The sequence below is a fragment of the Calidris pugnax genome, unplaced genomic scaffold, assembly GCF_001431845.1.
Source record: "Calidris pugnax isolate Ruff unplaced genomic scaffold, ASM143184v1 scaffold134, whole genome shotgun sequence".
In the NCBI taxonomy this organism is placed as follows: domain Eukaryota; kingdom Metazoa; phylum Chordata; class Aves; order Charadriiformes; family Scolopacidae; genus Calidris; species Calidris pugnax.
Genome location: NW_015090873.1, coordinates 959,236 through 986,056, shown reverse-complemented (window position 1 = coordinate 986,056; position 26,821 = coordinate 959,236). Strand labels below are relative to the sequence as shown.

Sequence of the window (26,821 nt, the reverse complement as noted above, 5' to 3'; positions counted from 1 at the left end):
CACGGACGCTGTGGAGAGACCGCGGGGCCGGAGGCCGCACTCGGGGTGCGCTGCCGATGAGCGGGGCTGAGGCCTTGCTGCGATCCGCCGGGACCGCTCGCCTTTCCCTCAGCGCGGTGCTACGGCCCCGGAGAGGCAGAAAAACGCCGTCCGCGGAGTGACGAGCTGCTTGAAGCAACACCGCGGGCTTCTCCTCCCGGTCCCTCCCCTCCCGCCCCGCACCAAAATGGCGCCGCCCCCTCAGCATCGCCCGGCCCCAGGGCGGAGCTCCGCGCGCATTGCTGACGACATCGCGCGGCGCCGGAAGCGGCGCCATGAGGGGCCGGCTGCTGCGGGCCTGGCGCGAGGGGGTGAAGGCGGCGCGCGGGGTGGCGGGGCTGGCCGGGGCGCCGCCATGGCGGGTGCTCTTCTTCGGCACCGACCGCTTCGCCGTCACCGCCCTCAGAGCCCTGGAGGCGGCCAGGTACCGCCCGCGGGCGGGGGGACGCGGGACAAGGGGGCTGGGGACTGCGGAAGGGGGGCTGAGGCCGTGAGAGAGGGAAGGAGGGAGGGTGGGTAGGGGCTGAGGGGGGTGGCCGCCAGGGGCATGGAGGGGGGACGGACGGACGGTGAGGGGGTGTTGGGCACCGAGGTGTGGGAGATGGGGTTCAGGGGACGTTGGGAGCTGAGCTGGGGTCGAGGCGGGGGGGATGGAGAGCTTGGGCTGGTCAGAGGGAAGTTACAGAATCACAGAATCTTCTAGGTTGGAAGGGACCTTAAAGATCATCTTGTCCAACCGTCAACCTAACTTTGACAAAAATAGACACCCGCACAGCAAACAAGAAGCATCACCATCACTAAACCATACCTCCCAGCACTACATCAACCTGTCTTTTGAACACCTCCAGGGATGGTGCCTCAACCACCTCCCTGGGCAGCCCATTCCAATGCCTGAGAACCCTTTGAGTGAAAAAAATTTTTCCTAATATCCAGCCTGAACCTCCCCTGGAGTAACTTGAGGCCATTTCCTCTTGTCCTTGATAGGGAAGCGGCGGTGGGGGAGGGAGCTTTGGGGTGGGACAGGGACTATGGCCGTGAGTGGGTCGGTGGAGAGGGTTCACAGGGCAGTCAGGACTTGGAGAGGAGTCAGGGTTGAAAGAAGGAAGCCAGGAGTGATGAGGGGGTTGAGGGTGGTAGGGTTGGGAGGCCTGGGTCACTGGAGGGAGGCTGGGGACCAGGCAAGGGATAGGAGCTGAGGAGCAAGTGATGTGGAAGAGCACAGCAGCATAGTGAGGGGTGGAGGTGAGGACAAGGAGTATGGTGGTGAGTGGGTCGGTGGAGAGGTTTCACAGGGTGGTCTGGACTTGGAGAGGAGTCAGGGGGTGAAAGAAGGAAGCCAGGAGTGATGAGGGGGTTGAGGGTGGTAGGGTTGGGAGGCCTGGGTCACTGAAGGGAGGCTGGGGACCAGGCAAGGGATAGGAGCTGAGGAGCATAGCGAGGGGCAGAGGTGAACCAGACTTTGCCTTTCCCCTGTGTGAGGTCTTCAGTGTCTTGTCCACCCCAGGGAGCCCAGCGAGGAGTCACTGGTGTCCAGGCTGGAGGTGGTGACCCTGCCCTCCCGCCTGCCTGGGGACCTGCCTGTGAGGAGCTGTGCCCGGGAGCTCCAGCTGCCCGTTCACGAGTGGCCACACACGGGACCCGTGGGGCAGTTTGATGTGGGTGTGGTGGCATCGTTTGGACGTCTCCTAAGTGAGGACCTTATTCTGCAGTTCCCATAGTAAGTGAGTTGACAGGACACCTATCACTGCTTCGTTAGTAGTCTCTGGTTTTGAGTCGGCATCTATGACTTACTTGTAGCAAGTGATGTTGACTTCTTTCCTGGGTTCATCTGCTTAGCCTGAGTCCTTCTTCTGTTGTGAGGTTCATGGTTGTTCTTTAACACATTGATGTAGATCTGTGCTTATGTTCAGCACAGTATGTTTACCTTTATTCCTCTCATCTCCCTTTCTTTGTTCATTGAGAAACTGAAGGTTACACAGTGTGAATTTTCCTTTACATGTATATTTAAACCAGTAATACCTTCTTAAAATTTATTCCTCTCATCTCCCTTTCTTTGTTCACTGAGAAACTGAAGGTTATACGATATGAATTTTCCTTTAAATGTATATTTAAGCCAGTAATACCTCAGAAAGTCTGAGGAGTTAATTCTTAAAGTAGTTTCAGTGTAATAAATATTGCACACCCACTTACATATGGGTTCAATTTCCAGTACTGTTGCTATTCTAACTTCAAAATCTTTCAATTTAGTGGGGTCCTGAATGTCCATCCCAGCTGTCTCCCGCGGTGGCGTGGTCCTGCACCAATAGTCCACACCGTGCTTCATGGTGATAAAGTGACTGGGGTGACAATCATGGAAATAAGACCAAAAAGGTAGGTCAGATGTTCTTCCCAAAACCACTCACTGCTTCTGTTGCATCTCAGGACTTTAAATCATGACCCCTTAAGTCATCATTTAAATCATTATCCCTTAAGTCATCATTTAAATCAGTCCGTGTAATCACTGTTTGTTTTTTTAGCGTGTGTTTAATATTAAAATTTGAAATACTTGGAAACTTTCATCTGACCATGTGAGACTTGCCACAAATTCAGTGTTCTAGTGAGGGTGTAATTTGCACTCTAGGCTGTGGGCCTGTTCTCTAATTCTTAGCATTATTGCAGGGACCAGACAGAGAGCAAACAGTCGCACGGTTAGATGGATAGGCTTGGTATGACGCGACAGAAAAGATCTGGTTTTCAGACTTCAGAGTTGCCTGTAACCTCCTGTAAGTGAAACAGAGGACAAGTGATTGCCTGTCTAGGGGTGATAGAGAGTTTATATGTTTTAATTTCAGCACAAACTCTGGCTTAAAATGTTTGTGAGAACATGTGATCGTAGTTACCTTTTCTTTCTTAGATGCATGTCTGATAATTGATCTCAGGAAAGTGCAAAACAAATTTCTTCTGAATACTTCAGGCTGTTTCTTCTGAGATCTCAGGCTGCTGAACTGTAAATTGTGCATTTGTATCAATCTCTGCTTGCTGAGGTGAATCTTGCTTGCCAAGATAAATCTGATATTCTTTGCCCTGTGTTGTCTTGTGAACCTAACATTATTTGATAATGTGTGAAAAATGAAGTTTTAGAGGATAAAAAAGGTAATGTATTGAATGTAGATTTTTGAACTGCTAATTGAGTTAAAGCTTCTCCTCCAGCGAGCTTGTGTGTTTTCTGTGTTACAGGTTTGATGTAGGTCCAATCATTAAGCAAGAAGAGTTTGTTGTTCCTCCCTGCTGTACTGCAAAGGAGCTGGAAGTGGCGTTAGCAAAGATGGGTGCAAACATGGTAAAGTCGTGCAAGATCGTGTCGCTTCTGATCAGTACCTTGGCTTTTTGTATGAGGAAACAGAGTTCTTTTTAATCTTGTTCTGAGTTGTCTGGAACTGTTAAGAGGAGAGTGATCTGAAGCTTAGTGTTTGGGAGCCCTTTCCCTTGCTGAGAGGGGAAACTGGGTGGTATGTGATGAGCTGGCAGTGTGTTGCTGTTCTTTTTCTATTCAGTGAAGAACTCAAACACTTTCTATGAAAACAGCACAGTTTCTTCTTTCATTTAAGTGAATATCTGCTTTTTCATATTAACCATCAGCTTTTGTAATGTTCTAGGATTAATATGAGGGAGCAGATCATCCATAAACGAATACTTCTTTTTAAAATTGTGATTTAGTGGACAGGATGCCTTCAGTGTGTTTGTGTGTATGATACAAGTCTTTTGAATATACTGACCCAATTTTCTAAAAGCTCACAAAGTTACACTGATGAAAAATTAACTACTGTATTTGTATGTCTTGGATTTGCTGTTATAAATGTACTCTACTTAGCTTTGCTAATATTCTGTATAAAATTTAACTTTACAGCTGATATCAGTTTTGAAAAACTTGCCCGAAAGTTTAAAAAATAAAAAAGAGCAACCAAAAGAAGGAGTAACATTTGGTAGGTACACATCGTATTTCATACAACTTGTTCCTTTTTTCTTTTATCAGCTGGAAAACTAAGTTTCTTCTTACTGTGCTAGATTATATCTACTTTGATGTCTTTCTCAATGTGGTCTTTTCTGCCTTAAAAAAAAAAAAATCATACAGAAGGAAAAATGTTCAGTACTATTCTCCTTACTACATTAATTTTTTTTTCCATTTGCTCATACAATATCAAAATCACTAGTGATGTCACAAAATCTGAGTTTGTTATTCTTAATGGTTGTAACACAGACAAAAGTCTTACAACTGTGCATGTAACCATACGTTATCAGTTTACAGTGGGTAAATAAGAGGACAACTGAGAATAAATAATCCAAACTGAGGTTTTTACAAAATCTTTTCTCAACTGTGCTTATAACTATATGTTATCAGTTTGCAATGGGTAAATAAGAGGACAACTGAGAATAAATAATCCAAACTGAGGCTTTTACAAAATCTTTTCTCCAGTTGTTGTCTAAGGAACCTATGGCTAGATGGTTCTAGCCAACTGCCATTGGTTAGGATAAAATCAGGTTTAAAATAGGATAAAGTAGTGCAGCTGTTTGCTTGCAAAAAGATGCAAAACAAAATATGAACTTGTCTCGTTTATTTTTGTCCCCCTAGCTCCTAAAATATCTATAGCTAAGAGTTGTATAAAATGGGAAGAGCAAACGGCGGCACAAATAATTCAACTGCATCGAGCAATAGGAAGTATGGTAAGGCAGTGGATTTTTGTTTTAACCCTTTTCTGTCCTCTAGCATTGCCTGAGTTTGGTGTAGACATTTCGACTGATGACTGAAACTCAAGTTTAGTTTTCTAGCAAAAAATAAAAAAGAGCAACCAAAAGAAGGAGTAACATTTGGTAGGTACACATCATATTTCATGCAACTTGTTCCTTTTTTCTTTTATCAGCTGGAAAACTAAGTTTCTTCTTACTGTGCTAGATTATATATACTTTGATGTCTTTCTCAATGTGGTCTTTTCTGCCTTAAAAAAAAAAAAATCATACAGAAGGAAAAATGTTCAGTACTATTCTCCTTACTACATTAATTTTTTTTTCCATTTGCTCATACAATATCAAAATCACTAGTGATGTCACAAAATCTGAGTTTGTTATTCTTAATGGTTGTAACACAGACAAAAGTCTTACAACTGTGCATGTAACCATACGTTATCAGTTTACAGTGGGTAAATAAGAGGACAACTGAGAATAAATAATCCAAACTGAGGTTTTTACAAAATCTTTTCTCCAGTTGTTGTCTAAGGAACCTATGGCTAGGTGGTAAAACTGCCATTGGTTAGGATAAAATCGGGTTTAAAATAGGATAAAGTAATGCAGCTATTTGCTTGCAAAAAGATGCAAAACAAAATATGAACTTGTCTTGTTTATTTTTGTCCCCCTAGCTCCTAAAATATCTATAGCTAAGAGTTGTATAAAATGGGAAGAGCAAACGGCGGCACAAATAATTCAACTGCATCGAGCAATAGGAAGTATGGTAAGGCAGTGGATTTTTGTTTTAACCCTTTTCTGTCCTCTAGCATTGCCTGAGTTTGGTGTAGACATTTCGACTGATGACTGAAACTCAAGTTTAGTTTTCTAGCCTCTAAAATCCAGGAAGCATTTTAAAATCCTGACATAGTTTAGCATTAGTGGAATTAGTGTGGAGGAGAATTTTCATGAACTCCATCCCAGGTGTGAAATCAGCTTAGTAGTTTTGTATCATTTCCTTAACTCTGAGATTTCCACTGGTGCATTTGAGAAGGTCTCAGAACTCTGTAATGACCTCTTTGCATGACAGTAAACAGTGCAAACAGCTACAGGAAGGAGCAGTTGTAGCTAGTTCCTTAGCTCATTACTGCTAATGGTTTGCTTGTCAATGAGATGAGGAAGAACAAGGGAAACCTGATACAGTACAGAAGGTCTCTTCTCTGTACATGTACCTAAACTTTCCCCTAATGTTGTTATCACAGGTATCTGGCATAAGAAAAAAAAAAAACCTAGACAGTTGCCTGGAAATTGTGAAAAAATTCTCAATGTGTCATCTATTTCCAGTTTCCTTTACAGACTCTCTGGAAGGGTACTACTGTTAAACTTCTGGATTTTGTGGAAGTGGATACTATCCCTGGTTTTGCTGGTATTTACTTTTAAATTAATTTAAGTTAAATTTTCCTGTCTTTTCAAACACTGACTTGGGGATCATACATAATTGCACTAAACAATAGCTTTAAGTACTGCTTTCTGAAACTTGGTAGAACTAAGTCAATCTGATATGTGCTCAGAGTACACTAGATTTCTGTGCCTTAAGTTGGGCATTAAATGGGTTTTAAGGACATTCCTGCTTTGTGATGATGTTGAGTGAGCAGTAAAGTGTGGTCCTGTGAATCCTGAGATTGGAGGATTTTAATCCTGTTGTTGGGAGATCATCTTCTAATGCTGTTGTTTGGGGATCTCTCAGGAGGAAAGCTGTCCCTTTGTACTCTCACTGAAACCTTTTTCTGTGGTGGTCTGTGAGTCTGAGCACCTCGTGGGGTGAGTGCTGTGCCAGAGCACGCTGGGCTTAACCACTGGTTATGGATTTTATGGATCAGAGAGAGAGCAGTGCTAGAGAATGTTCTGATTCTCCCCTTCTCATTTGGGTATAATAAAACATGGAATACAATAAAATATATTTGAGCAGAATAGTGGCTCAAGATGGTTATCGTGCTTCAAAGACGCATGAGTGTTTCAAATGGTTTTTTTACTTGTTGGCATAAAAATGCATGAAAATCTTTCTTTGCCTTTAGATCAGATAGTAAATGACCATGGAGCTGTTCCTGGTTCCCTACTGTACCATAAAGTGTCCCAAACACTGATAGCTCGTTGCAAGGTAGGTTTTTCCCATATGTTTTATATTTGCTGCCCAAAATAGGAGCTTTTTAGTATTTGTGTGCTACATAACTTTTGTGTTAATTGTCCATTGTTAGTCACTGAACTGGTTTAGATTACCATCAGTCTTTTTATTTGATACTTTGAGCAATTTTTGATTTCCACTAACAGGCTTTTCACTTGCAAGTGAGATTTTTGACTTGTAGTGTAAACACGATGACGTTAAATAAAATGTATTCTATAAGCCAGCCTAGTGAGATAATTTTAAAAGATGGAAGCAGCTTACTGCCATTTTCTTGTTTTTATTTTTAGGAAGGCTGGGTTGGAATCAAAACAGTCGTATTAAAAAAGAAGCTTACAGCAGTTGACTTCTACAATGGATATATGCACTCTTGGTTCCAGCAGAGCTCAAGAACAGTTCATGAGGAATGCAGATTTCAAACACTCAAACTTAGCACGGCAAAAAAGACTCTGAAAGAGAGGGAGATATTGGCACAGGATATAAAACAATAGGTGTATTATTTTAAAACGTGGAAGAAGAAGTCTGTAAGTTAATAGCAATGCACAATATTTCAGTGCCCTCCTATAACATTCAATTTAGTTGAGGGCTTTCCTCCCAGATTATTTGATCTTACTGTCATCTGCATATTTTCGTCGTGGGTTCCTGATGATGCTTATTTCTCTTTCCCCGATCAAGGGAGAGAATCTCTGTGAACGCTGAAGATAGTGAATAAATCCCTGTTTCCACTGTTGAGTAATAAATTTATTTTTATACAATGTTTTCAGTTTCTTTTTGAGGACTTCTGGTATAATTTTCTTCAGGCATAAGTTGTGCACAGTTACTTTAAGCTGGAAATATTAAAATCCTGTGCTTCTCTGTAATTCAGAGCTTAGTGTTCACTGAGACTCTTGGATCATCTGGCTTGATTTTCTTGTGATCCCTTAAACTACCTTTGTATCCTCACAGTGAGATGAATAACTTAAGCCCTAGCTGGGAACATCTGGAGGATCTTTTCCTGTCTGTGATAGTTTTCTTTAAGTCAACTACATTTAACTCAGAACATCCCTTATTTCTCATGGGATTTCGATGCCGCAACTTTATATAAACATTTAACTCAGAACATCCCTTATTTCTCACGGGAGTTCGATGCCGCAGCTTTATATAATACCTGTACCTGGAGCTGTCTTGGTCATTTTGTCTGGTTGCTGGGGTTTTCTGAGCAGTCTGATGTTCCATCTCATCAACCTGTGCAATCATTGCCAGCTTCTTCATTACCCATGTCTTCCTGCTGATTCTCTTTGTGTAGTCTCCATCTACAGCTGTCTACTTCCGCTGTTCTGGAATTCACTCTCAATAAATCTTCAATTTAGAAAGGGAATAAACAGAATATGCCTGTTCTAATCTGAGATCTCCCCAGCCTGTTCTCTTAGGATGATCATGTTTTTTATTTGGGCCCATTGACTCTGAAAATACTGTAAATAGTAGGTAGTCTTTAATGTCATCCGTGAATGCCAGCTGATAGTTTTTAGTCACCTGCAGGGGATGTGAGCACATCACTTCATTTTCTTTTAAATCCAGAAAAGAAAAATTTACTGTGCACATTTGCTTTTCAATACCAGTGACTTGTTTTAATCTCATTGATTCTGTTTCTAATCTATTAACTTGTCGTTTATGTTGTTCAGTAGATACTTTTCTTTTATATCTTTAGCTTTTCTGATCAATTTTTTACCTTTCCTATTTAATCACGTTGATTGACATCTCTTCCTTTTCCTTTTTGTTTTCGTATCGTAGAATATATCCCACTTAATAGTTATGGGATATTAATTCTATATTAACTATATATCCTAGAATATATCCCATCCCCCCAGAAAATATATGCCCTACTGTCCTGCTTTCTCTTTGATTAGAGGGGTTTTTACCTGATGAGGAGTTGTTAATCAAATCAAAGCTTTTCCTTAACCTGCCTTTGGTTGATGACAAGTGTAAGATGGAGCATTTAATGTAAAAACCCCCAAACTGATGACTCTTTTACTTTCTTGCCTTGGATAACAGCAAAACAAAGGCTGGCTGCATTTTAGGAGATGCTTTAGTGTAACTTGCTCAACTTATTCCTGCTTTTTCTGAACACTACTGAAGCAAAAGCAGAACCATGGGAGCTATTCAGGCTTGGGCAGGCACTGTTCCTTTAGCCTCATATTTACAGCATTATCACTGACATTTTGGAAGCCTCAAAAGAAAAAAATAATCATAGAGTTTTGTAGACTTGGTGTTAGAATGCTTCTGTTTTCCTTCTGCTCATTAACAAATGCCAGGACGTCCTCTTCCACACGTCCTTTGGGTTCTTCAGATTTTTCAATGCATTGAAGGAACTTAAAGCTCAAGTCAGGTGTTGAATTGGTGGGACTTGTATCAAGGTGGCAGGAGCTTGGTGTGCTTAAGTGTGACTCACTACATGGAAGAAAGTTTAAAAAAAAAAAAAAAAAATTTGAAAAATGTGTTATATAATGTGGATTAAAATGTTTCTGAAGAAGCATCTGTTAAAGCAGATGCTGCAGTACGTTTCTTTAATTGCCGTTGGTCTAACAATTAATCTGCCTCTTGACGGGTTTTCCAGAACACATGGTTCTCCAAGAAATCCAAATCTGTGAATCAGAGTCCAAAGCTGGAAAAAACAACAAGGTGGAAGTCAGGCTCCCGTGGAAAATTCCTCTTGTCTTTGACCGCAGCCTCAAGGGTGCACTTTGTGCTGCAGAAATTATAAACCCGGCAAGTTTGTTCCTAAGGAAATGATGCATTTTCGTGCTTTGATCCCTTTTACCTACTGCTTGCAAGTAAAGGTGGTGAAGTCACTTTGCTTTTACTCAGTCCGGTCTATGAAAGGTCAGTTGTCCCCTTATGGAAACAGAAGGGATGGTGGGTGGGGTTTTTTTGTGGGGGTGGTGGGTGGGTTTGGGGCATTTTTGGGGTTTGTTGTATTACTGGTCCCAGTTGTGTGGCTGCTTGCCTTGTGTTTTCCCAGCTGCAGCTTCTGGGAATCCATTATTTTTACTGAACGCTCACAGACATCGTTGGAATCCAAATATTCGATGTTTGCTGAGGATAAGAACATTTTATCTGGGGCATCTTCTCTGTAGGAGGTGAGGTTTTTTGACACTAATCAGCCGTGTGGTAGGAGTCTGGCCTCAGGCATGGGTTGTGTCAGAAGTTGAATGAGTAGAAAAATGAGTATACAAAAAGGAAATAAACACCCCCAAAACCACCACCGCAACTTATAGACAATTTTAAGCACAAACTATATAGAATTTTGGACTTAGGAGAAGTATTTTAGTTATCTGTTAGCATGGGTGCACTCAGCACTTCTGATGTACCAGGTCCCCAGGCAGTGGAAAATGAATTGTGGTTCCTGAGCAAAACTAAGGGTGAGATGTGACTCCCCCAGGAACAACACCGTCAAAAGTTCAGGCAATTGAGGGTTAAAAATTTTCACATTACCAAATCCAACGATTTTTGAGGAAAATTCTTTGAAAGTTCTTTAACTCCTTTGTTTTTTGGGATCTGCTCTGGCATCATAAAGTTGATGGCAAAGCACGATGTTCCTTTTCATCTCTAAAATGAGCCGGAGCGCAGCGATGTTATTTCTGGTTGGAATATCAGCTTTCAGCCAGCGGTGTCCACCTTAGATGTTTGCATCAGAGAGAACCTGTGGGGCAATTTGCACGTCTCTTCCTGACAGTTTTAGCTTGTGCCTCGTGTGGGATCTCTTGCTGTTACTCTTTGCTGGCAGGAGGTGATTTTAGACCTAACTAAAGCATAAAGACAAGTGAAGAGGCTCCCTGCGTCCCTGGGGGGAGTTGGAGGTGGCGTGTGCTCAGAAACCCTGTAGATGGTGCTCGCTGCACCTCTTTTAGGGGAAAACCAAGGTCAGCTGGACAGAAGATGGTGAAAATCTGGTACAGAATGTCTTCAGTTAGTTGTTTAATACCAAATAATGTCTAAACCATATTGTAGGCAGGATACCTACGCTTGTAACTTAATCTTTCGATCCCTGCACAGTTTGCTTTCAGGCTTCCCAGAATTGCTTTCTATGCAAGAGGTTATCGAAGATTATACAGTTCTTCATTACTTAATAGTTCATGTCCTAGCACTGAATAGGCACAACTTCTCCCCAGCTGTTTTATGGAGGAAAAGGGGGTAAGTAATGTATTATTTTTTTTATGGTGGAAATCTTTGGCGTGCTATTTTTGACATGGTAGAGAAGCTTTAAAGGGAATTGGTGTTCCCCAGGCAGCTGTTAGCCAAAATGTCTCTTTGGAAACTTTGCTTTCACCTAGCTCTGTAGGGATTTAACTCGGAGGGTAATGAAAATGTGATTATTTTTGCAGAGCAGACAAAACAAAAATGGGGCATTCACTGATGAGGTGTGGAACAGTGTGTCAGGGCTGACTCTGGAACGCAGAGAGGTGGTGATTCAATCCCCAGTACCACTGCTGAGGTCAACTACAGCCACCCTAGCAATTGGAAGGTGATACTAGCAAAATAAAATAACCATTCCTCCTCTTGGATGAGAGAGGAAAAGTAGCAGAGGTGTTCGTAGCATCCGCTACGGCTCAGTTTAAGATCACTGAAGCCAAATTTACTGGTAGAACTGCGAAACATTTGGGCACCAGAAGGGCTCTAGTGTTGGACAGGGATGATTTCATCTTGGATTTCAAATAAATGTTAGAGGGAGTGATATTTCCTAGGATGCTGGTGACTTGCAGTTAGATGCATCTGTTTCATGATCTGAAACCTTGCTACTCCCCCTGCTTCCTAGGAAACCTCTTTATTCCTGTTTTCTGCTGCATAAATTACAAATAAACAAAAAGTCTAAGTGATTAATCACAGGACTACTTGAGCCTTATTGAAAAGTTGATTGCAAAATCCCTGAATAATTTGAAGGTTGACACTAGACAAGAATATCTCTTATTTTGTTTATCCTAACTGCTGACGGCCTGAGAGCTGCTGAGAAGCAATATTTTCCCTTTTTTTTTTAAAAAAAAAAACAGCAGGAGGGATAGGTCGCCAGATTTATCTGAGGGTTGGAAACTAAATGACCTTAATGGAAGATGCTTTGCCATTAGCCCCAAACCTGCTGATGTTTAGGAGCCAGGTCTCCTGCTTCAGCCTGTTTCTCGTGGTTGGTGGTCCGAAGGCCAAGGCCAAGGGAGGAGCTGAGTCCCAGCGTTCCTGCATTCCTCCAGCCCATGTTCTCCTTTGATATATGGGAGCCCGGGAGAGGTTTCAGGTTGCAGAAAGGACATTGCCTTGCACTGACCATAAATACAAGCTGGAGAAGTCAGAGCTATAGCATGGAACTCGTGTGAGTGGTGGGTGCCAGGACCTTTTCTCCTGTTATAAACTTTCTTACAGCATTTGGCACGGTGGCCCATCAGCAATGACCAAGTGTCTGCACTGCCTGGTGCTTATTGGGCCAAGGTTGTTTTCTGTTGATGGTGCTTAAGCACCCGTGTTTGAAACCTCTCTGTCCTGCTCTGTATCCAGTGTGCTCTGCCAGCAGCCTCCTCCGAGAGCTCAGGGGCTTGGGGATTGTGGAGATTAGTTTGTTCCTCCAACTCGGAGCTAAGCTGCAGTGGGGGACAGTTTGGGGAAACTTGGAGAGCTTCTTGCTCTTTCAGGCTGTAGGGCTGTGACCGTTTAATTCCTGTTAAACAGACATTTCTTCCCAAAAGGAAGAGCCCTGTACTCTTGCTGCACTTGGCACTGGAGGCACAGGGACAAGATCCCTTCATCCCTGTATCTCCTGGGTTGGTCTGTAGAAGTCATTTGTGTTACTTCACCCTCGGAGTGATGAAACTAAGTCGGGGATTTGGCTGGCTGGCCACAGAGGAGGGGGGGGAGTGGAGGGAAGAGACATTTCTCCACGAGCTTGTGGTGCAAGCCAAGAGCTCTGTGGGAAGGTCCGAGCTAATGCTCCCCACTGGCTGCCTTGGCCCCAGCCCGCGCCAAGCCCTTGCAGCAGACTAGACACAAAAGAAAAGCACACAGCGTCTAAATTCATTGGTATGAAGAGGACGTGCCAGAGTATCCCACAGCTCTTCCTTTTCTGCTTCTCTTTGATAACTGTCGATTTGCATAAAAACATGGATTATTAACGTGTGGGTTTTTTACGTTTTTCAGCAGAATCCGGGCTGCGGAGGCACTCGGTTCTGTATTTAATGCCTGGGATGCCCCGTGTCAGACTTGAGAACCTGTTCTGAAGCTTGGTAAGTGCTATTGAAGGATTCCCCGTGCTCTTGATGGGCTGTAGGTGAAACAGCGTAGACCTAGAACTGGCTTCATACCCGTAGGAGGGGAGTAGGTAGGAGAAGGAAGTCCATGCTTAAGTGTGTGTTTGAGTTTCAGTCATCCAGTAGCACTGCCCACCTTTTCGTGACCTCTCTTAGTGGAAATTTTGATGTTGGAGGCTTGCTGGCTTGCAACCCCCCCAAAAATTTATTGCCAGTGTTTGGGTGTAAACACAGGGTGTCTTCTATGCTGGTGAGTTCCTCGGTTCCCCTCTAGAAGCGATGGGGGGATTGATAGGGCAACTTTAATAGGTCAGTCAGAGATGGATCACTGTCTGCCTGACCCCTTCTGTGGCCAAGTCCTGGACCTGAGGGAGCACCAGCCACCCACCAAAACACCAAAAACCTCACCCATACCCATCATCAGTCTCTCATTGATAAAGCCGTGACCTGTTTGTGAACAGAAATGTGAAATTTCACAGGTTATTCTTTAGTCACCTCTACAAGTGGTTTACTTGGGTTTATCAAACACAAAAGCAACACGGCATTGTCAAAGTTACAAAATGGCTTTTTTATTAACCTACCCTATCATAGAGCATGGATTTTTCTTGTCAGCTAATGCAAGGAGCAAGAGAAAACTGTAGTTTTATCCGTGTGGAGGCTACAAATCCACATGGCTTCTCTGTGCTATTGAGCATGTGAGTTCTTAGAAATGCAGCTGCCGGTAGTTTAGCTTGAATACAGTCATTCTAAAACAAGCTAGAAATAAATAAAATACTTACATTTCAAGTACAAAACCTTGCAGCTGAATTCAGTATGAGGGAATCGGTTTATTCCTTTTCGTGTTACCAACTACTGTACAGGTACTTGGGCTGGCAGAGTCTGCAGATGCAGAACAGAAGAGTGTTTTATGTACATGACTTAATTGAATGATGTGTTTAGTCTTCCCTTTAGGCTATCATGTGAAGCTGTTTAATGTCAGGCAGAAAGAAGATTTTTATGGATGCATTTAATAAGACACGAACCCACTACCGCTACTGGCCCCCAATTTTTGCCTTATGTCTTTCTGGTGGAGGTGGAGGGGTGGGGGGAAGTGCACCTTAATTATGTCTCAAAAATAATGACACCTACCAGCTTTGAATTAGGTTATTAGCAGGTAGATGTGACTTTCAAATTATATTTAATCAAGTGCGAGCAACTTTACCGAGGCTCCTATACAGCTCTAGTACGGGCGAGAACGTTGTTGACCTGTCATCGGGATCCTTCTTTGGGGGGTTTGGCGGCTTGATGGTGGCCTTCGGTACGCGGGGCTCTCCCCAGGCTGAACCAGTATGGACTGCTGGCCCGAGTTCCTCTGAGACTGGAAGATGCTTTGCTCCGCCGGGCTTCTCTCCGAACAGGTGAAAGTCAACCCAACGCCGATGTTGCTTTTCATGGTTCGGGAGGTGCCATCAGAGGTGCCATCAAAACATCTACCCAGAGCGATTTCCTTAGCGATCCTGGGGTCTTGGTCGGTGACGGTGTAGATGCCGTAGTTGTGCCCCAGTGGGTCGAGAGGAGCCAGCATGGTGTACTCGCTGGAGTCATTGTTGGTAGCCATGGGGAGGTGGTTCACCAGGTACTCGTGGAGCATGCTGTTGACGCTCTCTCGGCGGCAGCTGCCTTGCGGGACCACTTTGACCAGAGTGCGGTCCACACGGTCTTGGTCGAAGAGCATGCCACTGCACTTGAACTCCAGGCAGGCGGCCGACACGTCCCTCTGCTCAGGGTCACGAATGCTACGGACATCCCTGATGCCATAGAGCTTGCCAATGGTGCGTGGGTGCGTCCCGCCCATGTTACGAGATCTTACGTTCACCTCTTGGGGTCCGTTGATTTTTACTTTAATGTAGCAGGCCCTAAATTCCATGGGCTTGGGCCACCACGCCAGGTAGTCATCAGTCCAGCTCATGAGGTCATCTTCGCTGAAGGGAACGGTGTTGTAGTCGTACCGGTCTCCCTCTATCCTGTAAAACCTGAAGTGAGCAGCGCTGTGTGGAGCTTCCTCGCATTCTTTTAGGTTTTCGTAGGAGTAAATAGGGCCGTTGTTCTCTTCTGGGGAATTGGGGCTTGGCTTGGCCATGTTAATGCTGAACGCCGTTTTCTTAGTGTTGGAGTCCTCGTGGTCTGTTCTTCTGTAGTTGAGCTTGTTGAGATACGGCTGTGGGACCCCAATAGCATTAGGGTTGAGTTTGGGAGCAGAGGACACAGCTTCGAGCTCTTCGCCTCCCATGCTTGCCAAGATATAAGCTGCATAAGCCTTGGGGTTTTGCTCGTCACAGAAGGCGGGCACGCAGGCACCGTTGGGACCTGTGATCACACTGTCGAAACGGCCCCATGCTCTGGGGTTGGAGGAGAACCCCGGCTCTGGCTCTGTGTTTATAACAGAAATCACAACCCCTTGGATCTGCTCACTTTGCAGAAATCTCTCACTCCTGTAGGCTCGGACTTTGATGTAGCACCGTCTGCTCTCTGGGACGTCCAGGTTAAAAAGACGTCTTTCTTTGATCTCCATGTTCCCAACCAAAAAAGTTCTCTCCTCCCTTTTGCGCCGTCTGCTTTTCTCAAGGTTGAAGTCCCCTTCTTCCTCCCATAATCCTGTCTCCGGGTTGAGGGACCAAAGCTTCATCTCTTGCAGGTGCTCTGGCATCTTGACCTGAGCAGCGTCCAAATGAACCTTCACCTCTTCTGCGTTAAGAGACTCGGTGCCCTGTTCGTTAGTGAAGTCCACAGAAAACATGCCGTACGTACGGAGCGGGAATACATCTCCCTCCTCATCTACAAAGTTCAGGTCACTTTGTGTCACAGGAGCCGTTGAGATGTTTCTTGGGTCCAGAAATGTCACGCTGGCTTTCACTTTGCCTCTGTAGGCTTCTCCATTTTTCCTATAAAATGCATCGGGAGGAATTTCTAATTCGGCGATTGGATCATCATCTTCCATTTCTCCCAAAGAAATCACGTTGGTTTCGGTGGATTCCAGCGTAACAGGGGCTTGCTTTCTTAGTAGCTTGATCTCATGAAACACAGCACCTCCGTTTTCCTTGAAGGGCAGAACTTTCGTTGTGTTCACAAACTTCTGCAGCCGATCGACGAAAGTTAGAACCAGTCTCTCTGTGTCTGCTGGGACTTGGATGGAGAAGGTCCCCTTGTAGCCCGTCATGCTCACTCTCTTGTTCCCCATGTAGATGTGGCCAAACCGCAGTGGCTCACCATTATCTGCTGCCGTGGCTCTGCCTCGAACAGTTATTTTGGTCTCAGTGCACTTTTTGCAGCCACATTCTACGACGATTTTAGTGGGGAGCGTGTACCCGTTGCAGGAGATGTCTCTGGTTTCCATCTTGGACACCCCGCAGCAGTAGGAGACATTGTCCTTACACCGGAGTCCTTTATCCAGCTTCCCAGCACAGGTCTTTGAGGGGCACTTGCCCACGTCGTAGTAGAAGGAGTTGGTTTCTTTTTGGAAGCAGTCGTGTGGAAGTCGGATGAGGTGGCTTTGGGGTTGGGGGTTGCAGGCTGCCTCTTGTCTTCCTGTTGAATAGGATTTCTTAATGAGCAGCATGAAATAATTATACAGTCATCGCTATGTGGTCTGAAACCCTCAGAGCTGAGCATTGCTTCCAATAACAGTGAGGTTTTCGCAGCCACAGAACAGATGTTTTGGAGGATTTTTGGTTAGCTGAGTTCATCTGGTCTCCGTTTCCACGAAGCAGGTGCTCAGCTTTAACTTAAGGTACCTGATTAAGAGCATCCCAGCTCCTGCTTACCCACCACTGCCATCCAACCCACCCTCAGCTACATGTTCTGCAGCTGTCTGGCTTTTGGGTTGGTTTTTTTTTTGCTATGGACAGAAAAATACGCATCCCAGCATTTAAAAACAAACCCCAAAACACATAAATATTCACACATCAGGCAGCAAGTGCAGGGAGAAACCTGCTGAAACCAGCAGGTTGAGCTTAGCAGGTCACCTGCAACCCAGAGCTGCAGTTCGTAGGGAGCAGCTGGTTCATCACCAGCTCACGCAAGTTTATGTGCTAATGGACGTGTGAAATAACCCCCTGAATATTTTTCTTTCCCCCACGTACCACATTTTCTGGTTTCTGCACCCTGCCACCTCCACAGCTGCTTGGAGAGCATCCCGCGCGTTTTCTCTTACCTATCACAGCCAGTTTGGCAGATTGGGACTTCGCCGACCCCCCGGCGCTGCTGGCCTTGCAGAAATACTCTCCCGACTGCTCTCTCTTCAAGTTCTTCAGAACCAGGCTGTTTTTATATTTGTATAAGGAGGGGTCCAGCAGCGAGCCGTTGTGGTACCTGCCAGGAAAGGGGAAGGCAGTTAAAGGGATGGAGACCGACCGGAGCGATGGCCTCATCCCGCATCCTGCCATGTGGATTTTTCCAGACCTCTTGCCTCAGTTTCCCCGTTTGTAGTCTGACTACTACGTGGCATCACCTAGAAGTTGCCCTGGCAGTGCTGAGATGCTGGCAGGCAGGCAGGCAGAGCTGCCAGTCGTGCCTGCTGAGGTTTTTCAAACTCTTATTTGTGTGTTTTTCCAGTAAGTCCCTCAGCCGATGACGTTACCACCCCTGCGAGAAGCGCCAGCTCTGAGCATCTCGAGGAAACCATCATCTGCAGCGAGCATTTCTTGGCCAGTTTAGCTGGTTTATAGCTTAAAAAACCCCCCACCTTTATGGGGATGGTGAGGAGACAGAAATTGAACCCGTGGGACAAGGACTTCTGCCCCATCAAACTCGAGTTCCTTACCAGAGATAGCGGTCAGGGGCCGGGCTCCCAAGGGCATCGCAGCAGAGGGACACGCTCTGTCCCACTCTCCTGGCTTTGTCCTCGGGGCTCCTGAAAACGTAGGGTTTGCCTGCGGGAGGAGGAAAAGGCCATCTCGTTATTCTTCCCCTCCTAAAATCAGGGTTTATTTCTGATTAAGTCATAGAATCATAGAATCATAGAATTGCCCAGGCCGGAAGGGACCTCCAAAGGCCATCTAGTCCAACCCCCCCGCAGTCAGCAGGGACACCCCCAACTAGACCAGGTTGCCCAGGGCCTCGTCGAGCCTCTCCTTGAATATCTCCAGGGATGGGGCCTCAACCACCTCCCTGGGCAACCTGTCCCAGTGCTCCACCACCCTCACAGTGAAGAACCCTCTCCTCATCTCCAGTCTAAATCTGTTCCCCTCCAGCTTGAAGCCATTGCCCCTCATCCTGTCACTGCAGGCCTTTCTAAACAGGCTCTCCCCAGCCTTCCTGTAGCCCCCTTCAGGTACTGGAAGGCTGCTATTAGGTCTCCCCGGAGCCTCCTCTTCTCCAGGCTGAACAACCCCAGCTCCCTCAGCCTGTCCTCGTAGCATCACCAGCACCCCAAGTCCCTTTCCTCAGGGCTGCTTTCCAATACCTCACCCCCTAGTTTGTATTGGTGGCGAGGATTGTTCCGGCCCAGGTGCAGAACCTTGCATTTGCTCTTGTTGAACCTCATGAGGTTCACCTGGGCCCACCTCTCCAGCCTGTCATAAAACCTCCTGCTTTACCCCCCCCCCTCTTTGGGGCTACCTGATCGTTGCAGCTGCACTTGGATGGCCAGGTTTCTCCTGTTGCTCGCGGGCACGGTGACGGTAGAGGTTGCGTATTTGGCTTTTTTTATTTTAAGGGTGTTTTTGCCATCGGGGCAAACCCCCGGGATCCTGAACATGCCCCTGTGATCGGCCGTCGTCAACAGCTTGAGTTTCTCCCCTTGCAGGTAGACCCGGGCATCGGCAGCGGGCGACCCGTCCTCCAGAGAGACCTTCCCATGCAGGGTGGCATCCTCACACATGCAGGCATCGCAGTCGGCGTTGACACGACCCATGGGGCAGGTGATGTTGCAGCCTGGAGGGAGAAGGAGGTGGGTCAGAAAGCAGCCCCCAGTCCCCCAAACGCCCCCGGCGCGGCCTTGCATCTGCTTTTGATTTAGAGGCAATAAGGCAGATACTGCATAAGGAATATATTGGATCCAAAACCATTCTTTTTTTTTTTTTTTGATGATTACCAACAGCTGTGCGTTAGAAGCACAGGGACAATGTCATTTTGAACCTGACAATTAGTAGAAAGCAGCCACGTGGATATAATTACGGCTGTTGTTTACCTTCCCCAAAGGGCTGGATTTCAGGGAAACTTGAATCCAGATCAGCATGTGGGCTTTTAGCTCAACCCTGGAAAAATTACAAATCCAAGGGCCTTAAACTTTGTAGGTTTCTGTTACCGACTCATGCCCAAACGTCATGATTTTGGTCTGTCTTAAAAGCTGTCTCCCCTCATTCGATGGTATCCTGGCTTGGGCAGGATATAGGTTAATTGCCAAACGAGCGCTACCCGATGGGCTTAACGAACGGTCTCCCAGATGATGATTCTAAAATCTTTTTCATTACTTACAGTGATTAATCTTAAATAATAATCTGTCTCTTCCCAAGGCAAAGGCACAGGGCATACCTTGTACGATCACATCCCTGTACAGCAGCTACCTGATAATTTTTTTAAATAGCTGGAAATAAATTGAAGAAATCAAGGAAAACTTGAAGCAGCTTCCCTGGAGAAAACATGGACTATTTTCAGAGTGACTCATTCAAAAAGGGGATTACAAGAATAATATAATTAATCACAAGCCTCTTCAGCAGGGGCTGTGGCAATTCAATATTCCCAACTCTTCTCCTTCCTGGGGCTGACTGCATGGAGGCAAACGCCTGCAATTGCTGATTCTACCTCAGCATGTGGGCTTTTAGCTCAACCCTGGAAAAATTACAAATCCAAGGGCCTTAAACTTTGTAGGTTTCTGTTACCGACTCATGCCCAAACGTCATGATTTTGGTCTGTCTTAAAAGCTGTCTCCCCTCATTCGATGGTATCCTGGCTTGGGCAGGATATAGGTTAATTGCCAAACGAGCGCTACCCGATGGGCTTAACGAACGGTCTCCCAGATGATGATTCTAAAATCTTTTTCATTACTTACAGTGATTAATCTTAAATAATAATCTGTCTCTTCCCAAGGCAAAGGCACAGGGCATACCTTGTACGATCACATCCCTGTACAGCAGCTACCTGATAATTTTTTTAAATAGCTGGAAATAAATTGAAGAAATCAAGGAAAACTTGAAGCAGCTTCCCTGGAGAAAACATGGACTATTTTCAGAGTGACTCATTCAAAAAGGGGATTACAAGAATAATATAATTAATCACAAGCCTCTTCAGCAGGGGCTGTGGCAATTCAATATTCCCAACTCTTCTCCTTCCTGGGGCTGATTGCGTGGAGGCAAATGCCTGCAATTGCTGATTCTACTGTGAGAGCTGCTGTTCTAACAAGATTAATGAGATTTTTCCTATATCCCCAGGATCTTTATGGGTTTCTGAGGATTCCCCATATCTGGATCCCCCCCCAGTCTTGCTATTTGGCCATCAACTCCCCATGTAGTCTCCAGCCCTGCTCAGGAAGGCACCGGTATAGCGAAATCCTGGCAAGGGAGATTGAAACAGCAGGGAAGGGAGTACAACGCCTACGTGGTGGTGAGATCAGGACCTTGTCCCCCGTCTGTAAGTGAGGTTAGAGGAGCTCTGTAAGTGAGGTTAGAGGAGCACCTGAGCAAACATGTCCGATGCAGAGCCTCCCTTCCTCGGTGGCTTCGTTACAGTGCACGCCCCAGAGGCGCTCGGCGAGGCAGGCTCTGGTCCGCTTCTGCACGCCGGTTTGGCCACACTTCCCTGAGCATTCACTCCATTTCGACCACGGGGACAAAAACCTTTTTGAATCTTGCATCAGCGGACCTTGAATGACATCAGCGGCGTGTTACCGAGACGCACGTGACACGTAAAAACTGCCTGAAAACGGGCAGTTAGTTTCTTAGCAGTTTCTCTATAGCAGCATCTATATAGCTCAGACTGTGCATTTGGATATCACACACCACGTGGATTAAACAAACTCAAAGCGTGCTCAGGGAGCTGGGAAATAAAGCATAAAAAGGCACCCGAGTGCTTCTGGCTTAATTCCGCGCAGGCTACCCAATTCAAGATGATTAAGATAAACTCGAGGGGAGCAAAGTGCAGGCAGCTCATGCTTAAGCGTTGAATAAATTTGGCTTAAGGGAAATTAAACACACATTGTGATTTAAATGCTGTCTGAGGGGCGGGCAGAGCTCGCCTGCATTTCAAATGTGGTTAAATCAAAAAAAAAAAACCCACAAAACAAACTCAACCAACCAAAAAAAAAAAAAGAGGGTAAAATTGTTGGTATGATCATGTTGAATGTCTTTAACCATACTTCAACATATGTTCTCTATAGGAGAAGCGTGTGTCCTATTGGGAGCACCACTTTTACTGTGTGCAAACAGAAGCCTAAGATGCCTCCGAGCAGGCAGAGCACGTTAGGGGCCAGCTGATTTGTAAAATACAAAGAGGGTTTATTGAGAGTTTAATATGCGGTTAGATTTTTATAGGGATTTCTCGAACCGGCTACTCGATGGTATTAATTTAAGCTGCTTTGAATGGATGAAATCCACTCCAAGTCTGCGGTTTGGGTTTATTTTTCAATGACAATGTTCTAATAATGTTTACGAGGATGCGCTTGTGACTAAAGTTTCTAAAAATGAGGTCTCTTGGAAATGTGTGCCGTGTCGTCTCCCACACCTTCTCTGCCACCCGGTTTGTCATAAACCAGGTTGGGTTATTTCCTAGAAAGGCAGACAGGACTATCTGTGTGGGGATGGTCGAAACCAAAAGCAGGTGGCTGGAAAAGACCATTTAAATGAGAGCAGGAGCATCATGTCTGATGATGCCAGATTAAGCCAAGAGCACTTGGCTTAAATGGGCGAGTTTTTAATCTGTTGGCATGGTGGCATCTCCAGCATCCCAAGTGGTACATTCATAGACCTTCTTTAGCAATTTTGGGGATGCAGGAGGAGGTGGGCTTGAGGACGTGGTCCCTTCCCAGGTAGCACGCAGATAAATGCCCGCCTGTACTTGCCCCAAGCAAAAATTTGATGTGCAACAGATTAATGTGGGGTCTCAGTAAGATCCTAAGTTTGTTTGGGATGGGCTGCTTGATGGTTGGACTAGATGATCTTTAAGGTCCCTTCCAACCTACATGATTCTATGAATCTGCAGGGCTGGTGATGATAAGAAAAGACGGGGGGAGTCCTGGGGAGGAAAATGGCACGACACAGCTCTGAGTAGCACTTCAACAGCAGAAAAAGCAGAAAGCAGAGGATGGGGTGAAGCCAAGGGACTCGAGGACTGGCAGGGATGTGGGGAGAGACAGGGCTACCCTGTGGCACGTACTGCGTCTGGTGTAGGCGAAGGTCGGGTCTCCCCTGCGAGAGTTGCTCCTTGTACCTGTGGGCAGAGGACATTGGAGGTGATTCGGGCAGGGTTTGCCTTTTCCCCAGCTGAGAACCAGTCCCTCCTGCACGGAGCCTGGCTGCTCAACCCCTATGATTCTATGAATCTGCAGGGCTGGTGATGATAAGAAAAGACAGGGGGAGTCCTGGGGAGGAAAATGGCACGACACAGCTCTGAGTAGCACTTCAACAGCAGAAAAAGCAGAAAGCAGAGGATGGGGTGAAGCCAAGGGACTCGAGGACTGGCAGGGATGTGGGGAGAGACAGGGCTACCCTGTGGCACGTACTGCGTCTGGTGTAGGCGAAGGTCGGGTCTCCCCTGCGAGAGTTGCTCCTTGTACCTGTGGGCAGAGGACATTGGAGGTGATTCGGGCAGGGTTTGCCTTTTCCCCAGCTGAGAACCAGTCCCTCCTGCACGGAGCCTGGCTGCTCAACCCCCCCAGCTCTGGCACACCCTCCCCTGGAGGCAAAAAATGAGTTTACAGCTCACTGCTGCCAAGGGCAGATGCTTTAGTTTCCAATTGCATTGCTCAAAAAGTCACAATTTTGCTTTATTTCTCCCTAAAGAAGCCGGAGTCAGCCTCAGCATCACTGCTTTGTGTTATCCACTTTGAGGGGAAAACAATTTTCCTGCTAGTTTTTCTAAAAATACCTCTCAGCAGGTAGAGGGGACCGTTTACAGCTCACTGCTGCCAAGGACAGATGCTTTAGTTTCCAATTACATTGCTCAAAAATTCAAGATTTTGCTTTATTTCTCCCTAAAGAAGCCGGAGTCAGCCTCAGCATCACTGCTTTGTGTTATCCACTTTGAGGGGAAAACAATTTTCCTGCTAGTTTTTCTAAAAATACCTCTCAGCAGGTAGAGGGGACCTTTCTCTGAGTGTCCATGTTTTTGGTGCTTTGATTCTCCCCGGCGGCTGAGAGAGCTGCCGGGAGCGGGACGGAAAGCTGGGAAAGTCCCCTAATCCCTCAGCTATGGCATCAACACGTCCAGCCCTTTCAGTGCCCGCTGGAATTTAAATCCCGAGCTCTGGGCAGTAAAGCTTGAGAGGTCGGGATATCTCTTGGGGATTAACGAGTGGAGCAGGCTCTGCGGGTAATTAATGCCCCAAACTGGCCTGGGTGTGGGGACCCTGGGCTGGGCAGGGGAAAGGCAGGTCAGAGCTTGTGCTTGCCCATCCCTGGGCTCTCCTTTGCCGCTCCCGTGGGAGTCAGGGCTGTGGTCACGCACTTGACCTTCACTTTTCCAGGCCAGGAGCCAAGAGCCAAAGCCCTGCAGGAGGTCGCGGATGATTAACATTTATTCCATTGCCCAAACGTCCTCATCTACTCAAATAATATTGTTCGGTTGTAAATTAAGGCTGAGAAAATAAAAAATAATATGCAAACACATGCAAACAGCCTTTGTCCCGGCGAGGGAAAGCCGCCCAAGCTGGGAAATAACTTACTCTCCAAGCTGAGCATTACCAGCGGGCTGAAGGTTTTCTGTCCTATCTGGATCCTGCTGAGAGCTGGTTGCAGAAGCCTTTGACCTAAAGGTCAATAAATTAGAGATTAATAAATTAGATTAACGATAAATTAATAAAATTCAAGGGACTGGGCATCCTCAGGCTCAGTTTTTTAGATTTCCTGTTGGGTGGCTAGTTGGAGCTGCTGCTGAGAGCTCCTGTGGGATGTAGTGCATCATGTGCAGGAGATGCCAATAATAAAATTCAAGGGACTGGGCATCCTCAGGCTCAGTTTTTTAGATTTCCTGTTGGGTGGCTAGTTGGAGCTGCTGCTGAGAGCTCCTGTGGGATGCAGTGCAGGAGATACCAGCATGCAAACAGCCTTTGTCCCGGCGAGGGAAAGCCACCCAAGCTGGGAAATAACTTACTCTCCAAGCTGAGCATTACCAGCGGGCTGAAGGTTTTCTGTCCTATCTGGATCCTGCTGAGAGCTGGTTGCAGAAGCCTTTGACCTAAAGGTCAATAAATTAGAGATTAATAAATTAGATTAATGATAAATTAATAAAATTCAAGGGACTGGGCATCCTCAGGCTCAGTTTTTTAGATTTCCCGGCGGGTGGCTAGTTGGAGCTGCTGCTGAGAGCTCCTGTGGGATGTAGTGCATCATGTGCAGGAGATGCCAATTGAAGGGTGTGATGGAGATGTCCCACAGCATCACTGAGGCTCAGCCATGATGCAAATTTGCCATTTCCCTTGTCACCCGAGAAAAAACATTTTTGTGCTTTCTGCGTTGGAGCCACTCAGATCGAATAATCCGTTTGTAGCTGGAGATATTTAATATATCCTGCCTCTCCCTGTGTGGGGAGAGGTGAACCTGAGGTGGGACACGGGCTGCTTTCTTTCTGCCCTTGCTGGCCGCCTGCGTGCCCAAGGGGAGAGGTGGTGGTTGTGGCTGATCCCTGGGGTGCATACTGGGACCGGTCCCATTTAAACTGGGAGGTTAAACCCGAAGCTGCCCAGCACTGGCTCTCTCCTGTGCCCAGCTCCCAGGGGCTCAGCAGGGCTTCTGGGCACTTGCCCAGAGACACATTGACTCTTCTTATCCCCAGGCGTCTGGCCAGAGTGCTTCAGGGCAAAATTCCTCTATAGCCTCAGCAAACAAACCCAAAGAGCCTGCAAACATGTTTTCTCTGCGAGACCCACCGGAGCGGAGGGGAAGGTTGGTTATAACTCAGCAGTTTCGTGTGTGCCACCCGCCAGAGCCAGCAGCAGAGAGACCCTGCTGCTCCTGAGCATCTTCTCCCAGAGGTCCCAGAGACACCTTGGTGCTTATCGAGGGCTCGGCTCAGAGGCTGGGGTTGTTTTGTGCTTGGGCAATGGATAAAGCACTGGCCAGGGTGGGTCTGCTCAGAGCAGAGGGGAGCTGGGATGGGAGCTGGACACTGGAGGGTGTCAGGGGTGGCAAGCAGGGATGGTCCCACCATGGGAGGTGGGCAGTGGGGCTCATCCCTGGTCAACCAGAGGCCGGCTCACTGATAGACAGGCTTTGCCCATGCTCCAGGGGCTGGATGGGCTCATCTGGAAGTCATTTGGCCGGGCAAACACTGTGCTGACCCAGAGCAGGACCCAACATCGGTGTTGAGTCCATGTCTGCTGGCTCAGAGGCCACGGACAGACATGCCTTCATGCCAGCGTGCCCGTGGGCAGGGGACAGCGTGGTGATGGGAATAGAAATGTTTTAACCTTCACCTAAAACAGATGTGGCTCCCAGAAGGAGAAGGAGGATCCATCCTTTCACGGTGACCATTGTTGTCTCCAGAGGGGACCGGGGGCTTCTCAGAGTGTCCACAGCCGTCCCACGCCTTCCCCAGACCTGTGGAGAGAAGCCCAGCCGTGTTGTGTCTCACCCAGGGCCCTGCCATCTTCAGGCAGCTTCTCCCAGGCTGAACCAGTCCAAAACACACTGTGGGGCCTCTTACACCCCCTGCTCACCCACCCACCCACCCCCGGCAGCCCCCCTCTTACCCTCCAAGGGGGGAGCTGCAGGGGCTCCACATCTGCGCTCCCATCCCCTCCGCTTCTTGCCGTCGCATCCAAGCCCAAATCTATTCTGCAGAGCCCTGCTCTGTAATGACATCTCCTCCTAGCGCCTTGGAACTGCTTAAATACTTCTACACCCTGCTGCTCCTGAGCATCTTCTCCCAGAGAGGAGACACCTTGCTGCTTACTGAGGGCTCAGCTCAGAGGCTGGGGTTGTTTTGTGCTTGGGCAATGGATAAGGCACTGGCCAGGGTGGGTCTGCTCAGAGCAGAGGGGAGCTGGGATGGGAGCTGGACACTGGAGGGTGTCAGGGGTGGCAAGCAGGGATGGTCCCACCATGGGAGGTGGGCAGTGGGGCTCATCCCTGGTCAACCAGAGGCCGGCTCACTGATAGACAGGCTTTGCCCATGCTCCAGGGGCTGGATGGGCTCCAGTCCTCATCTGGAAGTCATTTGGCCGGGCAAACACTGTGCTGACCCAGAGCAGGACCCAACATCGGTGTTGAGTCCATGTCTGCTGGCTCAGAGGCCACGGACAGACATGCCTTCATGCCAGCGTGCCCGTGGGCAGGGGACAGCGTGGTGATGGGAATAGAAATGTTTTAACCTTCACCTAAAACAGATGTGGCTCCCAGAAGGAGAAGGAGGATCCATCCTTTCGCGGTGACCATTGTTGTCTCCAGAGGTGACCAGGAGCTTCTCAGAGTGTCCACAGCCGTCCCACGCCTTCCCCAGACCTGTGGAGAGAAGC

The 26,821-nt window shown here is 46.8% G+C and overlaps 2 protein-coding genes and 1 long non-coding RNA gene across 6 annotated transcripts; 2 read left to right on the top strand and 1 right to left on the bottom strand.

Moving 5' to 3' along the window:
• Window positions 1–314: 314 nt before the first annotated feature.
• MTFMT (mitochondrial methionyl-tRNA formyltransferase) lies at window positions 315–7,670 on the top strand. Its single transcript, XM_014946148.1, has 9 exons — window positions 315–463; window positions 1,544–1,756; window positions 2,287–2,409; window positions 3,256–3,358; window positions 3,926–4,001; window positions 4,649–4,740; window positions 6,079–6,160; window positions 6,810–6,892; window positions 7,204–7,670. Exons 1-9 carry the CDS (start codon window positions 315–317, stop codon window positions 7,402–7,404), a joined length of 1,122 nt encoding a protein of 373 aa, XP_014801634.1. The 3' UTR covers window positions 7,405–7,670.
• Window positions 7,671–8,023: 353 nt separating this feature from the next.
• Window positions 8,024–19,151, top strand: LOC106890372. The gene is made up of 5 exons (XR_001412509.1): window positions 8,024–9,772; window positions 9,912–10,029; window positions 10,946–11,083; window positions 13,070–13,155; window positions 18,962–19,151. It is a non-coding gene; the product is annotated as an uncharacterized LOC106890372 (long non-coding RNA).
• Window positions 13,663–26,749, bottom strand: CILP (cartilage intermediate layer protein). 4 transcript variants are annotated; one of them, XM_014946145.1, is made up of 9 exons: window positions 26,684–26,749; window positions 24,460–24,543; window positions 22,525–22,578; window positions 20,830–21,015; window positions 18,775–19,089; window positions 17,978–18,086; window positions 17,369–17,526; window positions 14,381–16,743; window positions 13,663–14,058 (listed from the first exon to the last, which is right to left on the bottom strand). In XM_014946145.1, exons 1-8 carry the CDS (start codon window positions 26,739–26,741, stop codon window positions 14,399–14,401), a joined length of 3,309 nt encoding a protein of 1,102 aa, XP_014801631.1. In that variant the 5' UTR covers window positions 26,742–26,749; the 3' UTR covers window positions 13,663–14,058; window positions 14,381–14,398. The 4 variants fall into 4 exon arrangements, with proteins under 4 accessions (XP_014801631.1, XP_014801633.1, XP_014801630.1 ...); XM_014946147.1 differs by lacking the exon at window positions 22,525–22,578 and adding an exon at window positions 22,871–22,924 and having other exon boundaries at window positions 13,663–16,743; XM_014946144.1 differs by having other exon boundaries at window positions 13,727–16,743.
• Window positions 26,750–26,821: the final 72 nt, after the last annotated feature.